Source organism: Balaenoptera ricei, chromosome 5 (assembly GCF_028023285.1).
Source record: "Balaenoptera ricei isolate mBalRic1 chromosome 5, mBalRic1.hap2, whole genome shotgun sequence".
Taxonomy (NCBI): Eukaryota; Metazoa; Chordata; class Mammalia; order Artiodactyla; family Balaenopteridae; genus Balaenoptera; species Balaenoptera ricei.
Genome location: NC_082643.1, coordinates 42,698,431 through 42,719,791, shown reverse-complemented (window position 1 = coordinate 42,719,791; position 21,361 = coordinate 42,698,431). Strand labels below are relative to the sequence as shown.

General features: G+C 44.2%; 1 protein-coding gene across 9 annotated transcripts in view; it reads right to left on the bottom strand.

The window, feature by feature from the left end:
* Positions 1-1,718: 1,718 nt before the first annotated feature.
* The window catches only part of WDFY3 (WD repeat and FYVE domain containing 3), a 273,474-nt gene continuing 253,831 nt past the window's right edge, over positions 1,719-21,361 (bottom strand). For 8 of the 9 annotated variants that reach the window (XM_059922695.1, XM_059922700.1, XM_059922696.1 and 5 more), the window contains 10 exons: positions 20,137-20,284; positions 18,272-18,426; positions 17,185-17,343; positions 14,372-14,551; positions 11,390-11,572; positions 10,116-10,212; positions 7,543-7,866; positions 6,820-6,931; positions 6,174-6,371; positions 1,719-2,434 (listed from right to left, as the gene is read on the bottom strand). In XM_059922695.1, coding sequence (XP_059778678.1) covers positions 2,311-2,434; positions 6,174-6,371; positions 6,820-6,931; positions 7,543-7,866; positions 10,116-10,212; positions 11,390-11,572; positions 14,372-14,551; positions 17,185-17,343; positions 18,272-18,426; positions 20,137-20,284 — 1,680 coding nt within the window. In that variant the 3' untranslated portion in view covers positions 1,719-2,310. Of the gene's footprint in view, positions 2,435-6,173; positions 6,372-6,819; positions 6,932-7,542; positions 7,867-10,115; positions 10,213-11,389; positions 11,573-14,371; positions 14,552-17,184; positions 17,344-18,271; positions 18,427-18,542; positions 18,916-20,136; positions 20,285-21,361 lie in introns of those variants that run through there. The other variant, XM_059922704.1, reaches the window with a different exon arrangement.

Here is a 21,361-nt window from a genome sequence, read left to right as displayed (position 1 = left end):
TGTGTCGGAAAGTTTCAAAGTGTTCATCCCATATAACTTCATATTACATAGAGGAATAACCTTTAAGTAACTACATACAGACATTCATATATTCAAGTCTTTAAAGAACATCTCTGCCATTGGGTTTGGGGTAAACATGGTTTGTGGACACAAGGAGGACGCCTCTTTTAAAAAGTGTAGAATAACACTGCTACAACTTCATCTCTAGGGCCGGACAGGGGCAAAGCCCATGATTATGTGAGAGCACAAGTCCTGCAACTGTTGAACATCCAGCATTATTTATTAGAATTGAAGTAAGAAGGTGCGGGGGGGAAGAGGAAGGTGGGGAGGAGTGAGACACAGAAAGGAAAACAGAACACAACTTTTCTTCAAGTTAAAGTATTAATGCCAATAATCCTTTTATTAACAAGTATATTTGAACTTTTAGAAATGGAAGTGTTTTAATCAATTTTGATATGTAATCATAAATAGACTGTAGGCTCAAACCTAGGTAAATAAAGGTTTAAATTTAGTAAGCATAAGGCACTAAAGCAGCCTTTATATTTTCTCTTGGAGACCTAGTTATCAGGAAGAACAAATTTGTTCTTAAGCTGGTTTCAGCCCATTAGGTACAAGATTACTATTGTACCAATGCCTGTTTTTGAATGCATGTGCATATATGTGCATTTTAGTGCATAAGTGTGCCTGTCACCAGGGCCTAAAGATGAAAAATCGGGAAAGCCAAAGCCGCTGTCCTTCGTATGATAACTCCATGAGGTGTGAAGGCCTCTCCTTCCTTTCTTGGGCCATAAATGCTTCTACATTTTTCAAATCACAGGGCTTTTAGAATTGTTCATAATATTATCGCTAAATATCTGAAAATGTTAAAATCTAGATTAATTGTTTCATTTGTTTTATATATATATTTATATATGTACATAACACACATTTAAAAAAATCCCACCACCAAAGCCTTTTTTCTGTAAACTAAACTTATCTCTTAGCCCCCACCAGCTTTAGTCTCCCTGGATTTGTGTGTTCTGTATCCAACTAGTAGAACAAATTAAATAACTAAATATTAAAATACTGTAATTATATTCATAGCAAAAACAAAAAAATAGACATTGATACAGTATAAATCTCACGGTTTTCAGGTAGATGGCATTAAATGGTAAAGGTTAAGTATAAGCAGTTCTGACATGATCCAGTTTTACAACAAGGTTTATATGTTAATTCTGTACACTTTTTTCTTTTTTTAACCCTTTTTTGAAAATAAGCTATAGTAGAACATTAGTGTCACCAAAGACACATACTTCTTATGTTCTATGCAGGAGAAGCTAACATGGGTTACATGCAAATATGTTTCCATTAGCTGAGGCAGGGCTGTTTCCTGAACTGCGTCGATTGCCCGACCACCGCTATGCAGTGCTAAGAGGGGATGCTGTGACCAAAGGGCAGTCCAAAGAGAAGCTTACAAGGGGCCTTATGACATTAGAACAACACTGAGGTGGTGCGTAGCCATGTGTGAGATGTAGCAACGTATGACATGCCCAAAGATTTCCAGGGTATCTCATGACCAGACTCTTATTCTCCCACACTGTTTCCTAAAGAAGGTCCACATGACACTGTTTTGGTTACTAGCTTAGGTTAAGTGGAGATACTGCGGGCAACTTGAAAGAAATGACATCAGGCACATGGGCTGGGTTTGAAAGGGGGGGGGAAAGACCACAGATAACGTCTTTGAGGATTAAAAAATAAAACATATTTATAATTAATTGGTGAGCGATGTCAGACAAACCGTAAGTATTTCATTGAGTTAGTGGTTTAGTTTGAAGTCTCATGTTACAGGCAGTTAAGTCCTTATTTAGAAAAAAGGCCTTTGTACCTATTTACAATATACACAGTTACTTGCAAAGAAGTCAGATTTACAACTATTTTCTAAAAGCCTTTTTTTTTTTTTTTTTTGTAGTCGTTGGTTTTTCCAAATAAGGATGAGGAACTCTACAAAAATGAGACGCAAGAAAAGGACAGTTAATACGTGAGGATTTTCTCTTGGAGACAGCTATTGTTAAGGGAGAATCGGATATTGAAATGTTGCTCCTAGGAACCACCTTGTATTCTTCTTGTGCTGTTCACCTGAATAGTGTCTGCCCCATGACTGTACTCTACACCCGTTTATTCAATGTTCCCTTTGAATCCCACACTTCAAACACGCGGTATGAAGAGATGTGTAAACGGAGACTGTTTTGATGCCTTCCGAGCTGCGAGTTGTGACAGGGGAATAGGGAAGGGGGTCTACAGACCGTGGTCTCCAATCGGCTTGTTGAATCTTCAACAATTTCGAGGCCCATCTTCTGAACCCCTCTCATGCTGTAAATTGTAATAACAGTTCTGACAAACACGTACCGGGGATGAGATTTTCAAGCGTTTGATTTCTGACTGAAATCGGCTGCACCTAAAGGAAAGGCAAAATGAGGTAGTTATGGGTCTTCTCCATGTTTGATCACTGGGCTCAGAAACACGAATTTAAAATCTGAATGGACAGCTTGTGGCATAACGCCCAAGACCGTACAGGGCCAGAAGAATGCCCAAAGCCATACTGGTTTGGGTCATGTGGTTTGACCAAGGACCAAAATGAGTGCTGTATTACTTGTGTCATTCTATGAAAAAAAGTAACATTAAACCAAGGCAAGCCATTTATTTGACTGCAGAGAATTGAAAAAAAAAAAGATTCTCCTACAGGATGAAGCCAAGGAAGTGAACATCTATGAGGCTACTCTTCCTGTGCAAGATGGAAATGCATTCTTCCTCGTGCCCTATAAACGTGGGCGGTATGCCAATGTCTTTACTTGGAGCCTGACTTTTTTCTCTTGGCAAGAGAGGACTTACCACCCATTTTAAAAGACACTTTGGTCACTATCAAGTTCCTTTGGGCTTTTAAACACTTTGGTTCACTCCTCAGTCATTTCTTAAACAGGTAGTTTGGCTTTTCTGTCTGGTCCAAATTTTCTCATTTTCTGTTTACCTTGACAGAATTCCCTGAAGTGGACTATACTTATCGAAGTCAGAGTCCTTCATAGAAAGCATTCCTATTCCCGGCCTAAGGCAGGGTATGACCTTGGGTGTGGCACTTCATCACTTTGACCTTGGCTCTTCACAAGACTGAAACAGAGTTTTATTTCTTCCATTAGACCAGTAAAAGTACCCAGAGAATACATGAAGTGCCACCAGCCGAGGGGGTTTAAAGAACTGGACTTTGAGGAGACCCTCAGGAATGAAGGCTGGCAAGCTCCCTCAGCAACAGAAGGGCACAAAGATCACGGTAGAGCCGCGCCCTCCTGGACAGCATTCCTTCTGTGCCTGCTCTGTCAAAATCAATCACTTGTTTGGTTTGTTTTTCAAATAAAGCCTCCCTCCCACACTTGAGAGCAATAGATAATTTAAAGAATTACCTACATTTAAACAGTACTTTAAAAATTAAACTCTACAAAGAACAGATGTGTGTGCCAGCATATAAATGGAGGTGCTGACTATCAGAAATTATTAGATTGGGGATTTCCCTGGTCGCACAGTGGTTAAGACTGCGCTCCCAAAGCAGGGGGCCCCGCTTCAATCCCTGGTCAGGGAACTAGATCCCATATGCATGCCACAACTAAGGAGCCGGTGAGCTGCAACTAAGGAGCCCATGTGCTGCAACTAAGGAGCCTACCTGCCATAATTAAGACCCGGCGCAATCAAATAACTAACTAACTAAATAAACATTAAAGAAAAAAGAAATTATCAGATCACTAGGCTTTACAGAGTGGGTGTCTCAAAGCACAGAACCACAAGACAGAATCCTCTGCCAGCCTCATAGAAATTCCTATAAGAAACGGCTGGCAGCAACATTCTGCTGCTTCATCTTGAATAAGACTTCCCAGGAGAAAAGGAAGACATTAGTCTGAAAAAAATTAATAATTATAATAACACTTCTTACTGAACACCTATATTACCAGACTTTGCACCTGGTGCTTTACAAAACTCATACACGATTTCATTTAATTCTCTCAACACCTCTATTGAGCAGGTGTAATTATTCACATCTTACAGATGAAGAAACTGAAGCTCAGAGGGGTTAGTAACGTGCCTGAGATGGCACAATGGACAGCAGCCCAGGGAGCATTTGTCAGTGTAAACCCAAGGCCACCCCCTTTCCAATAAGCCAATGCCCCTCAATAACTAACTCAGAAGCAATGATACAATTTGTGTTTTCTGTGAAAGCATCCCTCTAGTAAGGCAATACAAGCATTAGAGGGTACTGCCCATGGGATCTTTTCTGTTGTCTGCCATGGAAAGGACTGTTACATGCATATGTGGGACCCCAGGGTATAAAAGACATGGCATCCAAATCAATGGTGATGGGACAGCTGAGTCTTCATACTGGGGAAATATAAGTGATCCCCACCCCATGTCATACTCTCAAATAAATTCCAAATGGATTTGGACCTAAAGACCTCAACATGAAAAACAAAACTTTGAGGACTTCCCTGGTGGCACAGTGGTTAAGAATCCGCCTGCCGATGCAGGGGACACGGGTTTGAGCCCTGGTCCGGGAAAATCCCACACGCTGCAGGGCAACTAAGCCAGTGCGCCACAACTACTGAGCGTGCGCTCTGGAGTCCGCGAGCCACAACTACTGAGCAGCCCGTGTGCCACAACTACTGAAGCCCGCGTGACAAGAGCAGGTGCTCCACAACAAAAGAAGCCACCACAATTAGAAGCCAGCGAACTGCAACAAAGAGTAGCCCCCGCTTGCCACAACTACAGAAAGCCCGTGCACAGCAACGAAGACCCAATGTAGCCAAGAATAAATTTAAAAAATAATAATAAAAATGAAAAAATAAATACCAGGTGCTTTGCATATATTAGCAAAAAAAAAAAAAAAAAAAAAAGAAAAACAAAACTTTGAAACTTTTAAAAGAAAATAAATAAGGCTATCTTTATGACCACAGGATAGGGAAAGATTTTTTAAGACCAAAAAACAGCAAAAGTCATAAAAAGCAATACATACTACTACATCAAAATTAAAAACTTGTGTGACAGAAAAAACATACGTAAAGTTAAAACACAAGCCACAGACTGGCAGAAGATATCTGCAAGGCATATGAAAGACAAAGGATTAGAGCCCAGAATACATAAAACAACTCCTCAAGTAGGGGGAAAAAAATCGAAGAGCAAACGCAAAAGGAAAATGGGCCAAGTTACCCAAGAGGAAACTCAAACTGGCAATAAGCATATGAAAAGATGTTCAACCTCAGAAGCACTGCAAGTTAAAACAACAAAGTAATACTGGCTATCAGATTGGCAAAAGTGGAAAAGTTTGGCAATACCAGGTGTGAATAAGAACTGGGAGAACCTGCATATACTGCTGGCGGTGGAGTAAACTAGCACGACTGTTCTGGAGAGTATTTTGAATATCTAGTTAAGCTCACGAGTATGTCTACCATCTTCAAGTCCATTCTGAGGTTATCTCCTCTAGAGAAATTCTAGCTTGTGTATTAAGAGAGCATTTATACGGGTGTGCATTGCAGCATTGTTTGAAGTATTGATAAAATGAAAGAAAATCCCTTAACAGTCCGTCAAAAGGGAAGGAGATAAATACTGATATATTCATACAAAAAAAAAATGACAGCAGTTAAGATGAAATTATTAGAATAATAGTTACTTATGTGAATGAATTTCAAAAACAATGTTGAGTAAAAAGAAAAATAACAAGTTACGGAGGGGTACAGACAGGATGCTATATTTATGTAACACTGAAAACACAATAAACAGTAATATAGTGTTATCTATGAACACAACGTATGCACTCAAAGTAAAAACACATGGAGAAGAGGGTGTGATGGGTGAGGGTGAAGAGAGGACTTAAAATGAATCTGTACTGTTTTATATGCAAATGTGATCAAATGTTAGCACCTTCCCAGCCTGAGTCACGGGTGGCCATGTGTTTGTGATGATTACCTCTGTATTTTCCAATGTGACAAATACTTCACAATGGCAATAAAAAAGAACAAGGAGGAAGTGAAGGCTGGTTTAGACAGACACAGCGCACTGGAGCGGGGAGCCCGCGGCAATTCAGGACCTAACTGCCGGGCATAACGCACATCCTCAGAGCTTAACCCACAGACACTCAGGAAGCTTGTATCTCATCTTACTTCTGGCAGAAGAGCTGACCGCAGTTCCTGCAATGGTGCCGTCTTTCCGTGAGAGAAAACCGCACGGAGCAGCCCGAACAGCTGTCCCCTCCTTCGTCCTTCACCCAGTGGTCAGCGGCAGAGCGGCCCGGCTGGTCACTCACAGACCAGCTGAAAACCCGGCCTCGACTATCGCCCACGAGGATCCTACTGTGGTCCCTGCAGGAGACACGACGCAGAGTCACCGCATGGAAGGCCTCGGCCCCGGCACCGCCATGCGGCCCGAGAGCTTCCGGTGACGCCGGTTCCCAGGGGTGTGTGCGCTGGGGAGGGGGTCGTGCGTGCAAAGGGACAAAAATGGGACTGAGCCGGAATGTACGCTTCCGTTTCAGCTCCCCTGGAATCGAACCGTGCCGTACCTTTGAAGAACACAGAAGGTAAAGTTTTCGTTTTTGTTTTACTTTTTTCTGAAGGCAAAGCTTTTTGGTTTTTGAAATTCGGAAGTGAAATCCACACACCGGCAGGTTTCTTCTTCTCATTCGTCTGTTGGAGCCACACATGATGATGCAGATGAAACCTGTGCTCCCAGAGACTGCCTGAGTGCGTGCGCCCAGGCTGAGCCGATGGCCCCGTTGGGAAGAGTGGCCGGAAGAGCCTGGACACTTACTTGGAGACGCCCAGGGCAGTGATCTCGGCCGGGAGCGCGTTGTCCTTCCGGTCGAAGGCCGTGTGCATCGTCAGCTTACTCCGGAACACCAGCTGCCGTTCCCACCGGTACCCTGGGGTGGAAAAGTGCGACGTGTGACTGAGAAAGTGAGGGGAGCCAGCGTTTGGTAGGTGCACCCTATCCCGCTGCCCTCAACACGTCAGGGTGCTGCAACACATCTCCGGCAGCCTCTCTGTTCTCGGCAGCTGCTGCCTCAGTTAGAGGCACAGCAGTCTGGCTTGACACTGACCATGGACCAGGTCAGGCCTTCACAAAGACACACACGGAGAAGGGGAAATCCTCAGTACAAGACGACACAATTTCTCCGGTTGAGGACGCTGCCCCAACTCTATCATAGGCAAAGATACCCGTGAATACAATTTTATCTATCTGTAATCAACAGCTTGCCCATTTTCAAAGGCTTTCATAATCTGTGAATGAATGAAGCTTTGGTTTGAGGTGTTTTTCTTTAAAAAATGCCCAACGTATTGCAAACACCATGGCAGGAGAGAATGCCCAAGGGCCTTTAAGTCTGCCTTACACAAGAAGAAACTTGAGGCCCTCTTTGTTGGGGGGTCTTGGTCACAGGGCTGGGGCAAGGGAGAGCTACAGCCCACTGCCTCCGTCCACCAACCCTCGCGCCACCCACAAGAGGCGAGAAACAGACACCAGACTTCAAGTTACCGGGCTTCAATCTGCTGAAATTCCGCGCTTCAGCGGGATTGGGGTGGGGGTGATTAAGGGGAGCCTGCAGGTGAGGTCTGGTCTGGCCCTCTGAATAGTTCACAAATACGAAGCCGTCTTTCTCGTCGAGGCTGAGCTGGTCGGACCAGCGCCGGGAGTCATCGGAGCCACTGTCGTTACACCAGGTGGCTGTGGCTCGGCAGGAGGCCGCCCGGGGCCTGTGGCTGGTGCTGCTGGGCTGGCTGGGAGTGTCCCCGGGGTCCTGGCTGACGCTCTGCTCGTCTGCTTCGGAGTCACTGCTGTCCTCGTCCTGCGCTTCTGGCCCTGGGTGTTGCGGTGGGAGAATCAGAGAACACACACACGTTAGAGCGAGACCCAGCTTTGTCCCGCTGGTATTTTTCCTCTACTAGTTAAGACACAAGAGACATACTATCTTAAGCTCAATATTACAGTAAGAGAAAATAAATTGCCAGAATTTCCAGCTAGGTACAGATATCAAAACGGTAGAATTTCGGTAGAGTTCACAGAATGCTTTTGACCAAAATCCTTAGCTTGGCATTCATTCTTTCACAACCTGGTCCAAACCTGCCTTTGTGGATTCTCGCCACCTGCCTCAGTTCAGCTGGGTGGTGCCAACTCTGCTCTCCACGCAGGCTGTCTGCTCCTCCGTAGAGCTAACTTTGCGCGCTCGGGTTGGCCCTACCTAGACTCACCTTCCCAATCTCTGTGTGTTCCGATGTTACCTATCTTCCAAAGCATAGCTTAAATGCTTCTTTCTCTAAAATCTCACCTGGTTCCTGCAACAGAAAGTAACTCTCTCTCCCGGACTCCTTTAACAGCTGTACGGCTCTCACCTATTTAAAATTCTCACCCCACGCTATTACTTTCCGTCACTCTTTCTACAACACAGTGGTCAGTTGGAGAGAAGAGGTCCCAAGCACAGTGCCTTCCATATAGCAGTCAATATAAATGCCAACACAGATGACCGAACTGTGGATGAAAGCTTTAATTTAGAGCTTTGTTCTTCCTCCTCTTTCCATTGTTACTGTGCATTTCTTCATCTCAACTCCCTTGCAATAAAGTCTACTGCAGGGAAAATTTATGGGAAATAAATATATGTAACTGGAAAAAAGGAGAGCAAGAACGAGTGAGCAAGCACCAGCCCACTACAAATATTTTTTAGCAAGACAGATACTTAACTTGGCTTATGATCATGAAAGTCTTCAAACAGCAGTCTTTGAAGCAGCTTTGATTTCCAGAGAACCACTAGCTTATCTTCCCTTTCACCCAGGCCACTGCCCTCAAGTCCCACCACTTCGACACTGTCCCAAGTCAGTCCTTCCTGTGGGCTGCTCTGCCGCTTCTGCCAAACTTTGTCCACAGTATGAAACATAAGGAAGACGAAGACATACAAATGTCTCTCCTCCCCAAATCCAACCCCTTCTTCTATCTCTCTTATTCATCTTTCGCTGTTATCCACTTACACGCTTTGTTAAAAGGAAGGGAAGGGACCCACTTCTCACTGGACCACACAATCCAATGTCCGACACACTATAGTTATTAATCCCCAAATACTAACTGAATTGAACTGAATTTTTAGGTCTCCAAATGCCCAGATGACTTCCTCAGTGGAGCTACATTTGACTATGGAAATTTACATGCATTAAAGTAATACAATCTTTAAAATGTTCTGTCCACCGGTTCTGGCAAAGAAAGTAAAGACTACTTTCAGCTTACAAGGACAGGGGATTTGTGTCTCTCTGATAATAAGCCTTTTTCCTTAACAACTCCCTCACATCGTCAAACTCACGCTGAATTCTCAGTGTATAAAAAGTAACCATGGAGAGACGATTTAGAGGTTGAACTTAAAAAACCCTGTTCCTTTCTATGAAGTGTCTTGCACCAACTGTTCTAAATTGATGAGGGGTAACTTCTCTGGAGATTCAGTAACCCAAAGCACATCTTAGCCTGATTCTCTAGCACTGTTTCCAAACATTCTGCATAAATATAATCTATCTCTATTATTTCACTGGAAAATTTTAAAGTGCTTCACAAATAGCAGATAGCAGAATACAGATCACCAAGCTTCTGTTTGATGAATGTTCTTCTTGAGCAGGTCCAGGGCGTGGACCCTCGTCTGCCTCTGTGAATAGTTTACAAACACGATGCTGCCCTGTCACTCACAGGGAGCTGTTCAAGTGAAGGGTGAGACAGATGTGGGACTGAGAAGTGGCCCTCTGACCCATCCAACACTGCGCCCTCTGGATCTGCTTTGTATTTTTCAGAACCGAAAGCCCAAGCCTCTGGTATTCCAGGAAGCTTGTAACTGTTATTTATTATGGGATGTGGGAGCCGACCACAAAGACACGACCACAGGGGTGCTGCCTGGTGAACCAGACAGAACTGTGCATGCCGGCCCAGCTGCCTTACACGCTAGGCAGTGATCCTGCTTCTGACAGCAACGCCCAACGTCAGGCTCTTGCTTATCTCGGTTGATGTAAGTTTACGCATAATGACTTAAAAAAAAAGAAACATGAAAACTATTGAAAAACTTTTTAGAAAGTATTAAATACCTATTTGTGCTTCTGGACAGTCTTCCTGCATTTCTAGGACTTCAACAGTCTCAGGAGCTGGTGTTTCAGGAACTTGCAAAAACTCCATTCTCCAAAACTGAATTTAAGTAAGTATGGAAATGAAAAACAGTTGAACTGATTACAGAAACAATTTACCAGTTACTGGATGAAGATTGGTTCGCAGGGTTAAACAGATAACTTAATTCCTGTTATTGTGTATAGTTAATATCCCTGTTATCTTGAAAAATGTGGCAGGGATTGCTTACAAATAAACAGTTCTCCCCAAACCGTGTTCCATGAGATATGAGTGGGTGTTTGATGGTCGACGGAAAAGGACTGGGGTCAAAGAGATTTCAAAAACATAGTTCAACTAAGTACACGTCTTTGGTTCTTACAAAACCCCCCGAGAACCCTGCATATACTAATATATACTCTAGATCTCCAAGAAGGCATACAGGAAGCAGGATTCCCAGACATATTTGGCTACGGAGCTCTTCACGATGCCCCACAGATGGGTTAACGTGGAATGCTGCTCTGCAGACAGCCGGCTTTAGGGTGTGCCTGCTGTCTGAGGTGCAGGGTGTGGCGTGGGACTGGCCGATGGCCTCATCGTTGCTCAGCATGTGACTGTGATTACGAGGGCAGCGGCCAGCGGCTCTCTGCTTTTATAGAGTGCAATTAATGAAGAAAGACACAAAGAAAAATCTCCTGAGAGAAAAACCCAAATATTAGAACAGACTACAAAGGTAAATACTCTGTGGATTTCATTTTCGGTAGAGGCCCAAGGCATGAGAACTAAGAAAAGGATAAAGTATCTAGGATTCAGGTGAAATCATACAGGATCCTAGACAGGGAATGAATGGATGACCTGAGGCCCCTGGAAGCATCTTCTAGCTCAGTGATTCTCTGCAGAGGAGACACAGTCCCCGTTTTCCCTAAGAAGCCATCTGACAAGCTGAAAAGGCAATACTTATGCAACCGACATTTTTAGCAATCCCGACGTGACATGGAAATCGTGTTTAAGTGATCTGCTTGTGTCAAGCTGTCAAGTGGCTAGCAGCACTAATAGATCTACCTAATGGGAAGAAGAGAAGCCGAGTCACAGGTGTTCTCCGCGTCTGATAACCCCACGGCCAAGGTTTGTTTGCATCTGAGTGAGAGTCTGCTGAACAATACGACAACCTCCAGGTGTCCCTCAACTGTGGACAGCTTCAGAAGTTTCAGGCGAACCACGGCAGCAAATACCCTAATGCGTTTCCTCACAGCCGACTTACCCGGACCACACCGTCTGAGTGTCCTGTGACTATGACATTCTGTGTGTCCCACTCGTTCATCTCCGACACGCAGCAGCAGATGATCTGCTGGCTCCTGCCTGTGAATGTGTTCACACTCACGACGGGGTTCCCATTGATGCTCCACACGTGGATGTACGTGCCAGCGCAGGACACAATGTCCCCCTGAGAAGGTGAAGAGAAACTTCACTCACTCCAGATGACGTTCTCATTTCAGAAGCAAACGGAATCCTTGGCTTCGCTCTTTGGAACCCTCTCAGTCCTCTGACTAGTGACTGGGGAATTTCCGAGGTAGCCTGGAATCCAGTGCTTGCCGACTTAAAAAAAATACCCCAAACAGCGGCCTCCTTAAGGATCTGGGGTCGCGTGGAGGCTGCGGCCAAGGTGGTCGTGCGTGGAGACGGGGCGGGAGCCCTTGCACGCTCCCAGCCTATGCCCCCGCGCAGTGCTGAGCCCGCTTCATTCCAAGTCAAAGCTGTCGGTAACCTGAGGGGTGATGAACTGCTCTTTTTCCTCCCGCTATTTACAAAATCTATCTATACCTTCCACGGAGAGGTAGGAATCCACTTAGTTTTATCAAATGAGCCAAATCACCGAAACCATAGGGTAGAAGAGAAATCTGTCAGTCCATGCACAGCTGTAACTCTCTCCAATTAGTGCAAAGATGAAGTCCTGGTAACGCTGTAACACCCTATTTAAAAATTTGTTATTCACAATAAGAGTGGGGGAATGAGGAAAAAAAGAAGAAAACTAGGATATAGGTCATTTCTTGGCAAACTGAATAAACCCTAAGACTCTCTGAGCTGATAACTCAGGTTTTCATGAGTTCTAAGGATGGGAAAAAACTAACCTTTTCCTTCAAATTCTACCAGGTTGGGGGGAATACAACCTGGTAAGAATACAATCCACTACTGTTAAAGGAAATAAGACACTTCCTGAAGCATCTACTCTGTGTCAGTTAGTGTGGTGGACCCTTTAGACATCCCAAAGCTTATTCACCATCTCATGCGGCCTCCCTTACCCCTGAGACAGCCTGACTGGCCTGATGCTAGGTAGTGGCTTCAGAAATGATGTGGTGAGTTTCAGTACAGGCAGTAGGCACATGAGAACCTACAGAAATTGACAGATGGTCATCAAAAGCAGAGGGAAGGTAGAAACTGAACAGCAGTACTAACGCAAGAAAGAAGGTAAAGGGGAGGCAGGGGTGGCATGATAAGGCGGCCTGGGGCTTTTCCAAACCACTGTCTCTGCTGGTCTTGCTACTGTTTTCTCCCCCCACCCCCCCGCCCCCTTCCTCCCTCTGCTCTTAGTCTACCAAAGTGGCAAGAACCAAACCAAAACCCAAACAAAAATAATACTTAGCAAAGCACTGCTGTGTCTACCTCTGTATCAGCCCCTGAACCACCTCTGACAATGCGTGTCAGCAGCTGAGTTTTAATTAATGGCCTCAGTCTCTGCAGGAGACAGGGGAGAGCCACTCCACGCTGCACTATGCAAGACCTTCTGCAATTACTCCAGGGTGCCTCCATTAGAGCAAACCCTGTGGTTATGAGGGCTGAGAGTAAGAAGAAGAACCAAGGGCAGCTGCAATGTAGCTTACGCCCAAAGTGTAGAATGAAGTAAAGTAGGCTTGACAATAGCTGAAAAAACATAACAAATAGAAATCTTTTCATGAGTTATGAAGAGATTACAGAAGCATCTTAAAAGGGAAAAATCAAACACATCCGTAGTGTCCGCAGCAACTACTGCAATCCAGTGGGTGTATGCTGGCTCAAATAACAACTAACTATAAATAAAATTGTCAGCATTTGAGTGAAGAACAACCCCAAAACAGAGTGCTTGAAATAGTGCAATTAAGCACTTGACTCAGAGCAACACAGCGGGGGTCAGAGTGGCTCTGTTGCGCTGACATTTCCATAAACCTCTTAGTGCGCTTGTAGGACCAGCCCAAGGTGCTGTCCTAAAGACATTTTAAGCCTTTCAAATATACCAAAAGCAAATTTGACTCTTTTATCCCCACACGCTCCCACTCATTCCCAACTCTGATTACCCTTATTATTATGAGACATTCCAAGTGCCATTAACTAGAACTGAGTAACTTCCTTTTTCCTTTGAGTGGCTACAAGGTATCTGACTAAAAGCATAGTACTGAGCAACTTCTGGCAGAAATTAAAGATGTAGCCTCCCTCAGAAGGAAAGCTGCCTGTGGGTGATGGTACGACATGGCTAGAACTACCCTGCGCCATGTAGGATGATCCCGGGCAGGGCTGAGGGGAAGAGTGGGAATGGATGTTTAGAGCTAAGAAGTGATGAGGCTGCGGGGGTGCTGGCTGATCTGCAGGACTGATCCGCCTATGGGATCATCTGTCCCTTGGACACAGAGACCTCAGTCTCTCAAAACCTACCGTTAGTGTCCCCTGTTTACCAATACGACTCCGCAATGACTATCCTCCCCTCCCTGCTCAGTCTGCATGGGGGGCTTCTACGCCGGTGCATTTATTTTCTTCTGATTCATTGTATTTTTGAGAAAAGATAATTTCTTTGATAACTTTGGAATCTGTTTAGAAAACAGTTTTACGAGAATTTTTCTCTTGTTTGGGTACCCAAATGTTACTCTTTCCACTTTATATAATAAATACTTTGAGTATATTTCATAAAACTTCAACAATTTTAACAAATCCCACAAATTCCTTGCTTTTAAAAAAAGCGTATTCTAGAATATTTTATTTTGAACCAAATCTTGCTCTTTAAAGTATGCTGCAGTGACTGGATTTTAAGACAAAACTGCTCTCTGGGTTACAAACTTTAATATCCATTCGCTTTTGCAAACAACATCTAAAACAAGTGGCTTTTATAAAATGCATGCTTATCAACTTAGAAAACACTTAGAGCCATTTTTTATTTATGTAGGCCAGAGCTATTTGTCTTCCTACACAGAAACCAAGTGGCCAATTTACTACTTACTGTTAATTCATTGATACAGAGAGCAGACACGGGAGCCCGATGGCCTCGGAGCTGGGTTAGGAACGACAGCTTGTTCAGATCCCAAATGATGCAGGTTCGGTCACGGGACCCGCTGACGATGATGTGATAGGCTAATGAGGCGGTGGCACAGGTGACAGTATCAGTGTGGCCAAGTAAGGCCTAAAAGGAGAACAGACAAAACCAGCTGACCACAGTGGCAGTGCTCTGCACGGGACTCCAGGAGGGCCGGACGCGCTGGGAGATGACAGGCGCACATGCTGGGAGGGGGTGCCTTGCACAGCAGTATCTGGAAGGTCTTCATTCTCTTCTTGCCACTGTCCCTGCCTCATCCCACCAGGGGGAAGAGAGAAGTCTGGAGGACTCTGGAGGCTCTAATCTCCATTTTTATATTACTTCTCTCCTGGACTCGGGCCAGTACCTTAGAAGGAGAGATGGCAACTGCAACCCAGCTGGGGTTTCTTCATACCTTTTCCACGTGGAGATGCATCGATTATGGCCCCCAAATTCAGAATTTAAATTCGGAATCTATTCTTTTGTGCCATCAACTCCTCTAAGTCCATTCTAAGGAACTACAATTGGATGGATTTTTAAAAATCCTAGTGCATGGGTGTAGTACGTGGTCCTAGAAAGACACAGGAAAATGCAGTCCTGATGTGTCTGCTGGGCGTCTGTTACTGAACTGGAGACACCTGGACCTCTCCTGTGCCTGAGAGGGACCCCTTCTTCAAACTAGAATAAAAACTTTTCTCTTTTGCTGGAATATGAAGAGAAACAGGATCCAGGGAAATGGCAATGTGGGAAAATAAACATTTTGAAGGAAAAGATTCAGATTACTTTTAGGAATTCCTGAGTATTTACTATTTACTTAATGAGCTGGCTTAAAATTTTGGTGATGCAGACACCCTTACTGTATACTTAGCAAACGCCAGAAGGCTGTTTTAAGTAAGAAGTACTTTCTACTGAGGGGCTACAGGCACACTAGCTTCGAAGTCCATTTTCTAAACTGAAAACACTGGAAGCAGGAGCGTTTGGATCAGCAAACTGCATGCCAGCCTTTTACCTGTTCACGTCGAGACCGTGTCTCTTACAGGCTCACCTTTAGACCCAGCAACCAGTGAAGCTTCTGGACTACAGAGACGGTCGTTGGTGTAAGTACGAGGGGCTTAGTTCTTTCCACAGATACTTAAAACACCACTGTTTGTTTGAACCTGGCTTTAAAATAGCTTTGGAGTCAGGAAGAACTGCATTTATATCCTGGCTTTACCACAAAGTGTGATGTGGACATGTGTCTTAACCTCTGTAAGCTGTGGTTTTTTCAGGTGTAAATAGGGCTAATAACGACCTTGGAGAATTTCAGGATTGGAGTTTTTACGTTTTTTAAAACCCTAGTACAGTGCCCTGAACATGGCAGGTGCTCAATGAATGGCAGATATTGTTAACACTACTTTTCAAATGTGTATCAAAAAAACACCTAGATGTAAACTCCATTAAAAAGAAAGCTTGGGGCTTCCCTGGTGGCGCAGTGGTTGGGAATCTGCCTGTCAATGCAGGGGACACAGGTTCGGGCCCTGGTCCGGGAAGATCCCACATGCCGTAGAGCAGCGAAGCCCGTGCGCCACAACTACTGAGCCTGTGCTCTAGAGCCCATGAGCCACAACTACTGAGCCCACGTGCCACAACTGAGTCCTCGCACCACAACTACTGAGGCCCGCGCACCTAGGGCCCGTGCTACACAACAAGAGAGGCCACTGCAGTGAAAGGCCCACGCACTGCAACAAAGAGTAGCCCCCGCTCAATGCAACTAGAGAAAGCCTGAGTGCAGTGGCAAAGACCCAACGCAGCCAAAAATAAATAAATAAATAGATAGATAGATAGATAGATAGATAGATAGAAACCTTTATGGTAAATTCACATATCAAATATTAAAAGATGATAGCTTGGGGCTTCCCTGGTGGCACAGTGGTTGAGAGTCTGCCTGCCAATGCAGGGGACACGGGTTTGAGCCCTGGCCTGGGAGGATCTCACATGCCGCGGAGCAACTAGGCCCGTGCGCCACAACTACTGAGCCTGCGCGTCTGGAGCCTGTGCTCCGCAACAAGAGAGGCCGCGATAGTGAAGAGGCCCGCGCACCGCGATGAAGAGTGGCCCCCGCTTGCCGCAACTGGAGGAAGCCCTCGCGCAGAATCGAAGACCCAACACAGCCATAAATTTAAAAAAAAAAAAAAAAAAAGATGATAGCTTAATTATAAAAGGATTCTTGCTTTGATTAAAAATTTATAATAGTCAGTACATAACAAGTGACCAAAAATACATGTTAATAATATCATCAGTGTTTCTTCAGAATACATTCATGAGTTTGTCATGTTCTTAAGCATTATGATAAATGAAGAAACAGAAGAACAAAAGAATCAAAGATTTAATGGTCTAGATGAATGAAAATCATCCAGAAAAGAAGTTACTATGAATCAGTAGCAAATACAACTTGGTTTGCAAAAATTTAACCTACATATAACTTCTGAGAAATATTTATATTACTTAAATATATTAAAATAAAAATTACCTAAAGACAACTTACTTCAGATTTTAAAAAAGGACAGCTTGGATCATTTTCAGAAATAGTTATCTTCTGATTTCATTTCCTTTTTTTAAGACCCATTTCTAGCAAAAGAACATACGTTGTTTGGTTTTGTCCATTTATGTCTAAATCACCTTGGAATTAAGGACACTTTGTAGTTTCTCTAGAGTGTGGGCAGCTGGGATGGGCTACGTCCATCTCCTACACATCCTGTTACCTGTTTGAGAGTGAGGGTCTTAGCCTTTTCTTTCGAGGCACCCATCTCCCACACACACACGACCGTGCTTGTTCCACCTGTGATGACCAGCTTGGGGTTGGGGCAGATTGCACAGAGAATCTGGGCCCACTCTGACAAACATTCATAAACTGTCACTACCTGTAAAATAGAACAGATGTGAGACATGCATGCCATCAAGCACTGCAAACTCCTGGGACACAACGGACATACCGAGTGAAGGAGAACCTCTGTATTGGTCTCCCCCAGGCAAATAGCTGCGCATGTGCTGGACTGGCTTCAGTTTAGCAACACTTTACTGAAACTCTACTCTGAACTCCTCCCTACAGCCTGCTAACTATAGTTGCTGTTAAAAACCATAATAAGAACTTTGCTCAGAATGGGGGTCTCCAGTTTCTCCTGTCTGGGAAACTGACGTTCAGATTGTATGATGCTCTGTGAGATGCAGGGGGTGATCTGGTGAAAGCATGAGTCTGCTGGAGCCAGGTAGAATGCAAAAGGAAAGCATGAGTGCTGCTGTTCATGAGAGCATGGCTAAATACAACTGTTACTGACTTGCACAGACTATGCCCCTCGTGCGTTCAGGAGAGGACTGTCAAGGGCAAACAGAGGGCACCAAAGGGTCACTACATGCTGCCTCTCCAAGAGATGCTTATGGGACTCAAAACAGTAGCTGCTGCTTCTTGGGGGAAGGGGGACAGGTATTCTGCCAGCCATTTAAGAGTAGTGAAATGATTAGTGGGCCGGATGGTGACTCAAAAGGAAGCTCTTCTGGTTGGCAGAAATATTAAATACCTGGTTGGCTAGGACCTCCTGGAGGAATTCTTTGAGTGGGGGGAAACTGCTAGCCCCTAGTACACAACCTTCCAAGAGAGGCTTTTCTGCAGGAAACATGACTTGGCCACTAGCTCCTTTATCCTGACCTGATGCAGTGAAGCGCTCCTTTCCTCTGGGCTGTGGAGGAACAGCTGAGAAGCCCTTGGCCTGGGCTCTCCCCATCCCCATTTAGCAGGATATCCAGACCACGGAAGAGCAAGATTAAATGAGCGAGCCAAGAAACAATGCAAACCTTGTCTGACTCATAGGTTCCCAGCCTGCAGCTGAGGTCTGCGTAGCCCCATGCAAAAGTTTTGTTCCAGGTTGGTGGGATGAGAACCTTATTCTGTTCTACTGCAAGAATGCCTTTGTCTGTACAGACGATTTGTCCCACGGGCTCTTTGAGTTCTATAAAAAACAATCAACACATTAGAACAAGGACAGGGAAAACTAACTTCATTATCCCATAGGGGATGGTAAAGGGATCTCAAATATTCATACAAATTAAGCACCTTGACACCTACATTAAGAAAAAATGACCTTAGAAGTGAGTAGGGCTTGGCTTTTGAGTCTTCCGCAGACCTGCTGGGCGGACATCGACCCTGACTGGTGTCTGCAGCCTGCCTGTTTCTGGACACTTGCTTGGGTTTGGTTCCCAGCCATCAGGCCCGCCTTCTTGATCTCCAGGACTGCCAGAGTGATGTGGGGCGCTCCCCAGAATGCTGTACAGACCGTCAACCAAGCTAGGCCTGCAGGACCTCTCAGCCTGAGGCTTCTTGAAGGAAGGCCGTGACGTTCCCCGAGAAGCCCGGCTCTGCCCGAGGACTCTGCCGACCGACCACACCAGTGCTCCACAACCACCTCTGGGCAGTGGCTGGAGCTGGCACGGGGCAGAGTCTGTGGAATGAGACAAATGGCAGAGAGCTGGTAGCCAATCCAATGAACCAGACTTTGATGCTCCAATTTTTGGAGTTAAGTGACAACTTCAAGACTCTGTAAACCAGTTTTTCATTCTAAGCGAAATGGAGCAGGGCCCTGTGGTCCCTCCCCCTCACCCCCATGTCCTCCGCTTGCCTCTGTCTGTGGAAAAACTTTAGCCAAAGAATAAGTTTAATTAGAGAAGTGAGAAAATGCAGAAACAAAGGAAAACAGTCAAAGGAAACCAAATATTAATAGTCTAGCCATTAAGCATAGTCAAGGACCTTTAGTTCCTCCTCAAGGGCTCTAGATAATGTTCTGAGCCGTGTCCTGTGAGCTGTCTTGTAGATACTGAAACCCACACCAGGTGGAAGACGTTAACTACACGATGACCAGACTGTAGCCATGACATAAGCTGCCAAAATTCTGAGAACTGGCCCCAAGGAAACGGGAACAAACCAACCCTGGAACTGAACTGATTAACTGTACTTAAAACAATCTAGATGATGCTGGTCAGGCCACTGCACGAGCAATTTCAAGATGACTGTCAGGGGTGACTGTGCTGTTTCTGCACGCAGCCCCCTCCCTCCATCTACAAAAGCTCTTGCCCACTGGTTGTCAGTGTCGGGGTTGGGGGGTTGCCTTTGGACAGGAGTCCCCCCCCCCGGGGTCCCCACAGTTGCTGGCATCCAAAATAAAGCAAACTTCCCTTTCCACCAACCTTGCCTCTTTATTGGCTTTTGAGAGGCGAGCAGCTGGACCCCACTTTCGGTAACACAAGGGAAAAAAAATCTACTTGGAAAAGTAATTTAAGATAACTTAAGATAACATTAGATAAAAGAGGCTTTTAGCTGGCATATTAAAAACACAGTTTTCTTACTGATCTAAATTGGTGGAACATGGGTAAATGAAGATGACAGAAGTTTTTCTACATGTAGAATATAAAGTTGAACTATAAGGTTTGGTATATTAGAGTTTTCACTATCCTAGCAGAGAGGAGAAACTTGTTGGGTTCTTTTTGATGCAAAATCCAATAGGCCAAAAGAAGAAACGGAAAAGGAAAATCTAACAAGTATTTGGTGATTTAGCACTTATTACAAATTATGCTATTGTTGAGAAGCAAATTTATTATTGCTAAACTAGGATTATTAAATAATCCCACAGAATCATGAATCAAAAGCTTATTTCCTGTCATTTTACCTTTTACAGGTGTTAGAGAAGGCCTCAAGTTGTCTAGATGATGAAAAAAGATCTTGTCACTGGTAGATCCTGGTGGGACCAAGATCCCTGCATTGTCTCCGTTGAGTCGACTCCTGACTCGCTTCGGTGGATGAGGCTTTTTAAATAACTGGTATGAGAGAAGATGACACATTTTATACCGAAGCTAACATTTATTAAGCCCTTTTCTATGCCAGGTATTTTGCTGTTATTTCACTTAAGCTTCACAACAACCATTAGGTATCACATTATCACATTTGACACTTGAGGAAAGAAATTTAAAAAGGCTCAGAAGGTTGCCAGAGACCTCATGCCGCAGTCAGTGGGGACAGGACTCCTACACAAAAGCTTGGGTTACCAGCATGCTCTGTGCTACACTGAGCTCAGGAGAATTTTTCAGAAGGAAATTAATCTCCTCAAATGACAGTAGGTTGACAACTATTTTCCAGCGATGTTTAAAAATTAACCAGTTTCTTAGAGCACGATACCATTCTGTGCCACTGAGGGCAGGCAGCCATTCTCTCTAACTGGGTTACTTCTGGCTCCAACATGGGCTTTCTGTATGTGACATCATTTCTGTATCGTCTAGGTGCTACTAATTTGCTGACAGTGTGAGCATGGTTGTCTTCTTTTTACTTTGCAATGTTGTAAAGGAAAAAAAGAAAAGAAGATCTTTGGCATTTCTGTTCAGTATTTCTAAAAGAATTGAAAAGTCTTAATATACATTTAAGATGACTGTTCTTAAAATAGGCAGACTCTTTTTTGATGGACAACTGATATTTGAAGAAGATACCTGGAAAACCTTAGATGAAATGAGATTTAGGATGACTACAACACCATCACACTCTGTGAATTTGACATTCTGGATTTCCAGGAGAAAAAAATAGAAAAAATGCTTTGTATAGAGAAAGATATACTTTTTAGGCTCCCCAAACTTTAAACATATAATTCCCATTTTATCTACATACAGGGCTTAGGATCAGGGTTCTGTTATTTCTCATAAATGTTAATAATGAGATAAGACTCTGAAGTTCTATAAAAAGACCCACATACTTTAAAGCATGTTCATGAATGAACATTTACTGAAGAACTTTACAAGGACCTGAGGACAGAGCAGGCCAGGCTAGCGTATATAAGGATATATCAATATGGTGATCACAAAGCTTAGCTGTTTCTAGGATCGTTACACTTGGAAGTACTCTCTATT